The sequence below is a fragment of the Corvus kubaryi genome, unplaced genomic scaffold (assembly GCF_017639235.1).
Source record: "Corvus kubaryi isolate FWS band 111438036 unplaced genomic scaffold, C.kubaryi_AGA036_p1.0 37312, whole genome shotgun sequence".
Taxonomy (NCBI): domain Eukaryota; kingdom Metazoa; phylum Chordata; class Aves; order Passeriformes; family Corvidae; genus Corvus; species Corvus kubaryi.
In genome coordinates this window covers 2,746,130-2,754,723 of record NW_024581098.1, presented here as the reverse complement: position 1 = coordinate 2,754,723, position 8,594 = coordinate 2,746,130, and the positions used below count along the sequence as shown (strand labels likewise).

At 40.2% G+C, this 8,594-nt stretch overlaps 1 protein-coding gene and 1 long non-coding RNA gene across 3 annotated transcripts; one reads left to right on the top strand and one right to left on the bottom strand.

Annotated features, from left to right (window-relative positions):
- Nucleotides 1-319: 319 nt before the first annotated feature.
- On the top strand, nucleotides 320-4,070 carry LOC121665129. 2 transcript variants are annotated; one of them, XR_006016239.1, is made up of 6 exons: nucleotides 320-372; nucleotides 481-612; nucleotides 711-825; nucleotides 924-1,060; nucleotides 1,865-1,993; nucleotides 3,358-4,070. It is a non-coding gene; the product is annotated as an uncharacterized LOC121665129 (long non-coding RNA). The 2 variants fall into 2 exon arrangements; XR_006016238.1 differs by having other exon boundaries at nucleotides 711-1,060.
- Nucleotides 4,071-4,532: 462 nt separating this feature from the next.
- SNAI2 (snail family transcriptional repressor 2) lies at nucleotides 4,533-8,213 on the bottom strand. The gene is made up of 3 exons (XM_042029041.1): nucleotides 7,884-8,213; nucleotides 6,770-7,315; nucleotides 4,533-5,807 (listed from the first exon to the last, which is right to left on the bottom strand). Exons 1-3 carry the CDS (start codon nucleotides 7,960-7,962, stop codon nucleotides 5,626-5,628), a joined length of 807 nt encoding a protein of 268 aa, XP_041884975.1. The 5' UTR covers nucleotides 7,963-8,213; the 3' UTR covers nucleotides 4,533-5,625.
- Between the last annotated feature and the right edge of the window lie 381 nt (nucleotides 8,214-8,594).

Sequence of the window (8,594 nt, the reverse complement as noted above, 5' to 3'; positions counted from 1 at the left end):
ATGCTGAGTGGATGGACAAACAGCTTGAAGGATACCCTCCTTTGACTTTGTCCTGCTAGACAGGACCCTTGTGTTTGCATTTAAATCCACTTTTTAAACTGAGGGGGGCTCTAGCAACAAAATCAGGGACCTCTCTGAGGGATTTTCTGAAGAAGATCCCCCAAACTGGGGCTGCAGTGAAAGGATTTGTGTGTTTTGAGCTGGTATTCATGTGATTCCTGTTTTCCATGTCTTCTTGTGACAAAACAAATTAAAAATATTATTATATAACTGAAAGATATAAAAGGTCTTTTATTCCTTCTTAGCAAGGACTGCCTGTGATCTTCATCCTTGCAGCTACTTAGTGTATGCACTGGACAACAGAACAGAGAGGTACAGAAACAAGACATGGGAATATTCAATACCCAGGTAAAAGGGATAGGGGTGACAGATGTGACAGATGTAACAGAAATCAACTGTTGCATAACTTTTGTCTTGCAGAGATGTGGGGAGAACAAAAGAAGGAGGGCCATGATTGAGCACATACTTATGGTTTTGTACCCAAAATAGTGAGTGAATCAGAAGAAGAAAAAAACCCATTGGTTTGAGGGGCATTCTTGAAGTATTGGAAAGGTAAGTGAAGAGGAACAAGGTGACCAAACTGCCAAACATGTCAAAACAGCTCCATTATGCACTTGTTAATTCTATATTTTTTTTTTTTTTATCTCTAGTCTGGTTTGGCTGGGGCACCCTTATGCTGAAGTGCGCAACAGGACAGGGCAACTCTTGCTGTCCCTGGAAAACACAGTCCCACACTCCACAACCTTCAAGGTTCCTGAGGATTTTGTATGTATTTAGAATAAAGGAAAATTTTTGGGAAGAAGCAGCAGAGAGTGCAAGCATAATTTTTGTTTCTTTTCTATGGCTGTGGCTGTCCCTGTCAGCCTCCCATCAGAAACTGCTTGGTATTTCCACCTCTACTCAGCACTGGTACAGCCCATCTGCAGCACTGTGTCCAGTTCTGGGCTCACCAGTACAAGGCTGACAAGAGAATACCAGAGTCCAGTGAAGGACCACAAAGGTAATTAAGAGATTGGAGCATCTCTCATATTGGAGTCAATGAGACAGCTTGAAAAAAAATGCTCAAGATCTTATTAATGTGTATAAATTCCGGATGTGAGGGAGTGAAAAATACAGTCAGAATCTTAGTGTTGCCCAGTGACAGTACAAGAGGCAATGCATACCATCAGAAATACAGAAGAGTCCATTTAAATGCAAGAAAAAACCCTTTTATACTGTAATTGTGACTGAACACTGGCACAGGCTGCCTAGAGAGGTTGTGGAGTCTCCTTTCTTTGAAATATCAAAACCCCATCTGAACACAGCCTTGGGTAAACTGCTCTCCTGACCCTGCTTTGAGCAGGGGGGTTGGACTGGTCAATATGCAGAAGTTCCTTCCCACCTCAATCATTCCATGATCTGTGATTAACTTGAACAATCTGTTCTTATTTCCTGCAGGTATCATTTGGTACTACAATATAGGCAGGTTGGAGTGCACTTCTCACCTTCCACTCCTCATATTTCTGTGAACCAGAGTTCTAATTCATATCATCTAACTTTTAGAACACCTACTTTAAAGAGACAAAACCAAGCACTTGGGACAGCTAGTAAAACCCATTCTTTCCAAAGCAGTAATACTCATAACTGAAAATGTCTTATTCAAAAATAAAAATATGTTTTCAAATTAAATATTGATTTATTTTGTGGCAGGGGAAATCAGCTGTAGCACAAGACCTCAGAATTAAATTATCAGGTTTCTAATTGCTTTTTTTTAAATTGAAATTATAGGATCTTTATGGAGCTTCATTTTTATATGATTTTACAGGGCTTAGAGTAATAGGCCCTGTGTTTACTTAATGACAACAGGAACTATAATAATCCAAATAATAGAGCAAAATACAGAAGAAAGATTCCATGGTGCCTTAATCTGAGAGACACTTCTTTTAACCCTTTGGTGAGTGTATAACATGCTTTTCCTAACTGCATTACATGGTAAGAAAATTGCAGTTCTTTGAGCCTAAACATGTACTTTGTTCTGTCTTCATTTCATGCACATCTTCCTTCATTCTGCAGCCTGTGAAGTGAAAAGCATGCCCAAACAAAAGCGAGGGAAGAGAGACATGGAAACCAAAGTGAATCAATTATTGCCTTCAGCCCTGAGAAATTAATATATTTAACTTATAACTTCACAAGTGCCTAGGTGGCTCTGCTCTTCTCTGCACAGGGAAAGAACATTGAAAAAGTAAAATTGACAGAACATCCCAAAGGAAGGATCTAGACCTCATTCTGTAAAAAAAGAAAAAAACAGAAAAAGAAAAAAAAAGACATTTCAGAAAAGAGCAGTGAAGATATTCAGAGTACAAGGACCATGTTTTCCTAAGAAAGATTTCAAAAGTTTAGAAAGATTATTTGGATATAGAAAAGAGGTGTGTTTTGAGAAATGTTGCAATGGCCAAAGAGATACAATGGGTAGCGTGACCATGGAGGGAACTTTTCCATCATGTGTTGAGAAAGCCATAGGAGTCATCAACCAGCAGCTCAGAACAGAATTCAATTTACATTGATAAATAGCTTGTGCAGGTGCAGAAGGGCTTTTCTAAGGTAATGAGGTAAAACTATTAATGGAATATGTTTTGGAGAAATGTCTTGACAGGGAATAGAAAGCAGTCACACAGGAAAAGCAGAGAAATTTAGCTGCTTGGGAAGTTTATGCTGCAACTGGACAGAGAGCTAGGGATCTGTGATAGAGTGCTCTGCTTCAATTACAGAGATGAGCCAAAAGAGCTTCTAGCCTTTCCCATCTTTGTGTTTTATGAGTACAGGTGTTACAGGCATGCAAAGTAGCATATCTTAATTGTCATCTCCAAATCAGACCAGTTCCACTTGTGTTTGGTTTAGCATACTGTATTTTGATGAAGTTTTCATCTGATTTCCCTTGAGGACAGCAGTAGCATTTCCACTCACTCAAGAAGTCAAGCTCTTATGCTATTTAATTTACTATGGGCGTAGAGAATTTAAAGTGTGAGCTAAAACAATGGAAAAGTCTTTGTGGCACAACAGAGGAGAGCAAACCTAGAACAGTACAAATAGCTGTTGACTGCCAGAGCTTTGCTCATACTCCAGTAAACTTTGCTCTGGGAAGAAAGAGCTGCACAAAGAGCTGCTGGAGCCTACGAACTTCAAAGCAAATGACATGGAAGTGCAAATCAATAGAGTAACCACATGAAACTTTTCAAGGGTATTTGATGCCTTCATGTGTCCGTTTTGAAATGTTACCTCACAAATTCCCACTAACCGTATCTTTCTTGAACTCTCCAGGTATTTCCTGAAAAAAAAATCTAGCAGCACCTAGGGAATCATTGTTATAGCCCTGAGATTTTGTCAGAAGATGCTTGGAGAATATGAAAGCTTCATTTGAGATTCAGTTTTCAGTATCATTCTTTCTGTGGAGAAAAGGTGCAAAACTTCTGCCTATTGCCTGCATTACTCCAGTGCACTCCTGCTGAAGCCCTGCTCCAGAACTCTGCTGGAGGAGACAGAAGGCATGTATGATCTACTGCATTATTTTGCTGAAACACACTTTTATTCAAGAAATGTTCACCTTGTGTTTACACATCAGTAACATTCTCGGTAAATTGTTGGAATTTTATTTTTGCTATTCCTTGTTCCTGTTGGTACTCTAGTGTAGACATAGGGGTCTTCAAACTGGATGCCAACTGGTGCTTGTCTGTTCTCTAGCTTTGTACTTTGCTAAAAGTTGAAAATGGTGTTGTTTCACACCAGACATTAATGATGAGACATGATTTGTTGATGTTGTAATACTTTTATGTAGTTAAGATCTTGGACTGCATAGTCAAATCACCTGAAGAAAAAAGATTTCTACTTTTTATTACGGAATAATTTCTTTCCTGTGATATATTACCTGATATACAGCTGTAATGCATTCACCTGACAGTTCTGATATGTAATACATTTTAATAAAATATCTTTAACCATCTTGAAATTGCCATATAAAGTATATTATACTGTGACTTGACTACTACTTTAAAAGAGCATCATGCAAACATTGCTGAACTCCTGTAAGGCTCCACTGACTTTAATGAACTTTGGATCAGGCCCAGATTCCCTGATGTGAAAGTCTCAGGGAAAGTACTATAAGGCCTCTCTAATAGCATCCTTTCATCTGTTAAAATGCAAGAAAAAAGTTGCTCTTAAATGTTTTTGAGAAAATATATTTCACAATGTTGTCATAGTTTTGTAAGTAGCAGAAATGCAAGTGTTTTAAAGCAGTGACTAGAAAAAGGCATTGTATGGTTTAAAGTCTTTTAAAATGCAATGTATATATTCCTTTCTAATGTTTAGAACTTGTGGAGTAAATCTTCACATCTGAAATTCACTTCTATCTTCATTTGGTCATGTAGAGACATTCACATTTTCCTATGTTCCAAAGCACACACACAGTTGTTTTCTTTAATTAGAACAAACAACAGAAATCTTACTTAAAAATGTTTATTGTAAAAAAGTGGCTAGAAAACAACATCAGTTTCACTTCACACTTTCTTCAAGTTATCTATAGATGCTGCTATGGGCAACAATTTGCTTTCATTCATAACACATTCAATCATATAAAAATAAAAATATTTACATTATGTCCACATACTTTACAAAATCATCAATAAAAAAGGCACTTGGAGGGGTAATGCTGAAAATATTGCATTTCCTTTGTGCATTTAAAAAAAAAAAATGTAAAACTCCCATGGATCCCCTCTCTTGCACTTATTCCCGTTTTTTTTAAAAAAAAATGAAGTTTAGAGGAACTATTCCATATTAAATGATGGCCAAGCATGCACCAGGAATGTTTGAAGCTACAGTATTATCTTTTTAAATTTATTTTTTAAGGCACATGCAGTTAATTTGTGGCTTTTAATTTTTTCGTACATTCTCTTACACTTTTTTCCCCTCTTTTAATTATGCAGTTTTAAAGCATTTCAGGTCATTAATGAAGGCCTTGGCTTCTAATAAAATAAAATAAAAAAACACAGCAACGAATAATATTAAACATTTACTAAGGTAAACTCGGAATACTTTTTAAGGCACCTGAGATAAATGGTGTCTAGCAAAACTCACTTGGGTAGTATTTTCATTAAAATTTCCACTTAAAATACTGTTTCTTTGGTTGAAATGGCTTGGCAGGAATGTATTGTTGACTTTGAAGCCTTTTCTAAGCAAGAAAAGACAACCTACATTTGGCTTCATCTATTAAGAAAGCTGATAATGCTGCTTCCTTTAGATCTACTTGAAATGTCATGCATGGCGTCTTTCTCCCTATTTCAGAATTCGCACTTAAGAATGCAAATGTTTGGCAGAACAGAAACTACTTAAAGCTCATTTCTACTGACATTCTAAGTTCTTCCACTAGTTTATTTGTTTGCTTGTTTGGTGATGTTTTGGTTTGTTGGTTTGGTTTCTTTGTATTTTGGGTTTTTTGGGGTTTTTTTTGGCTGAAAAGTAGACGAGAAAACGCCTTATCATTTGGAACAGAAGTGGAGAAATGCATTGAGTCCAGGTAAACATTGACTGCATGACTCAGTGTGCTACACAGCATCCAGATTCCTCATGTTTGTGCAGAAGAGACATTCTGGAGAAAGTTTTGGAGCAATTTTTGCACTGGTATTTCTTCACATCCGAGTGGGTCTGCAGATGAGCCCTTAGATTGGATCTGTCTGCAAAAGCCCTGTTGCAGTGAGGACAGGAAAACGGCTTTTCTCCTACAAAGGAAACATCAAGAAAAAAATAGGATAAAGATTAAAAAAACAAAAAGCACATATTTGGGACAGGTAAAATCTGCTTTTATCTGAAGAAACAAATGAACAAACGGAAATTACTTGTTATAAGAATAAAAAAGTCTAATAAAAAGTTAATCAGGCCAGAGATACAGCAGCTTTCAGCACTGCTGACTGTATTTGCAGAACCCCAGTCTATTGAGAATATGCTGTTAAGTGCAGTCTCTGAAGACAAGCTGCTGACACCTTCTGCATCTACAGGTGCATGCAGTACTTCTACACTGGGCTCCTCCCAACATTTTCAAATATTTTCATGGAACATTTTCTGCTTAGTGCTGCATGAATTACTGGGGAACAAGGGCTTTGACTGAAAAGCAGCAAACAGCTGTGCAGACATTACATTGTACCCAGCACTACACTCAAAACCCAGTTTTTGCCTCAATAGAAAAAAACCCAACCACTTTGCTGATGATGTGATTCTAATTGCTAAGGACTTGAAATAGCAGATGCAAAACTTGCCAGCTGCTTAAGGAGTCAGAATGCAGCCCCTCATGCATTGATTGATTTTTGCTGCCTGATTTCAGAGTCAGCTGCAACCTTCTCAAAGTTAGCAATTTCCAAAGCCTAAAAGTTAACACAAAATCCTTAAAGGAAAATCTTCAGATAGTGGAAATGGGCTAAACCATCCTAAAACTATCAGGGGAGCAGTGCTGATTTATGCCAGTATCTGGCCTGCAGTTACGAGACCATGCTAAACCCCCTCCCACCTTCCCCCTCTCCCTGCAAGAGGGAGAATTTAGCCTTTTAATGATTCATTTGAAATTCTGTGGACGTATTTCAAGGTTAGTTAAAAACCCTGCTGGTTTTTGCACCTGTGGAGAAAAACAGCAAAAAGGCATCCCGATGTTATAGCAACAAGAAACTGCAAATGTAATGCTTGCTCTTACCAGTGTGAGTTCTAATGTGTCCTTGAAGTAGCCAGGGTCTGGAGAAAGCCTTGCCGCAGATCTTGCAGACACAAGGTAGTGTGTGGGTCCTGATGTGCATCTTAAGCGCTCCCAGGCTGACATACTCCTTGTCACAGTACTTGCAGCTGAACGATTTCCTAGACTGGGCATCACAGTGCAGCTGCTTATGTTTGGCCAACCCGGAGAAAGTTGAATAGGTCTTGTTGCATAAACTGCACTGGAACTTTTCAGCTTCGATTGCATGAGGGTCTGAAAGCTTTGACTGGATTCTCTCTTCTTCATCGCTAATGGGGCTTTCTGAACCGCTGTGATCTTTGGAGGAGGTGTCAGAAGGTGGAGGTGGGCTGACTCTTCCCAAAGATGAGGGGTATCCAGAAAGTGGAGAGAGGTCATTGGGTAATGGAGACGGTAGCAGCCCAGTTGTAGTCCACACAGTAATGGGATTGTAAGCTACTGAGCTCAGGATCTCTGGCTGTGGTATGATAGGGACTGGATAGCTTTCGTACAGGTATGGGGATATAATCACTGGAGAAAGAAGAACATTTTTAAGGTAAGAGAACCAAAAAGTATTTCAAAAAGCAGCAAAACTAACACTTTGAGGATTAAAAGCTGCATAAATGAAAAACTCAGTAGGGTAATCTGAATATAAGGGTGATTCAGGAAATACTGTTTCATACATATATTCTGATGGGAAAAGACAGTGCCCTTGAACAGGCAAATTGCAGTTGGAGAGTCCCTTCAAGGCAGCATGCCGCTTCTAAATCTGTGCAGCCTGACACAATGAAGCAGTGAAACTTCCTGAAGGATTTGAATAAAAGTTTCAATTCCAGCACCAACAGATACAGAACAGGAAAACTCCAAATCCTTTCTAAGTAACTTGGGTTCAAGTGGGTGAGCACATTTTCATGATTCATTCTGGTCAGCACTGACATATTTCTCAAAACTCCCTCCTTGTAAGCAGGAGAAAATAGAGCAAGCAATGAACGAACCCGTCCCCTCCAGCCTGCAGAGCAATCCCACCCCTCCTCAGTCCTGCCACGCAACGACCGCAGCCTCAGAAGCGACGCGGTGGCACCAGATTTCGTTTTGTTACCTGTATGAGTGTCCAGCTCGCTGTAATTCGGCTTCTTGGATGAATTGAAATGCTTCTTGACCAGGAAGGAGCGTGGCATTTTGGACGCAGGGTTTGTGCTTCTCGCAGACTCTCTCTGTCCTTGCGGGTGCGTGCAGCGGTCCCGGGCGGCGCAGCGCAGGCACACGCGGGGTCACTGCGGGCGCATCGGTGCCGCTCCTGGTCCCTACGGCGCTGCCGGCCCCGCGCAGCCCATCCACTCCCGCTTGTGCAGTGGCAGTGCCGAGCCGCCTTGAAAAGTGCTGTAAATACCCACGAGTCAGGTGCAGGGGGGAAGGGTTTCCCGCTCCTCCAATCGCTTCGGGATGTTCTCAAGCACTTTTCCAAAGAGGCTGTTTTTCTGGGAGGGCTCTGGGGCTGCTGGCTGTGGGATCCAATCGCACTCGGAGGGTTTGGTTCAGGTTTCAGCTCCTCCCGCTGGAGACAGCTGTGAACGGGGGAGAGAGCTCTAGCAGAGCGTGTTACCCTGCTCCGAAGCGGGGGGATGTGGCTCTGTAGAACTGCAGTCTACAAAAATGTATTGGTCAAAATGCTTGCAAATAAAGGTCAGTTTACTGATTCAGCTGCTGAATTCCTTTTTTTTTTTTTTTTTTTTTTTGCTTTCGGATAGAGACCTGGATAAGTCATAGGCACTGAAACTTCTTTTTCTTCTTCCCTCTACCTTCCCCCCCC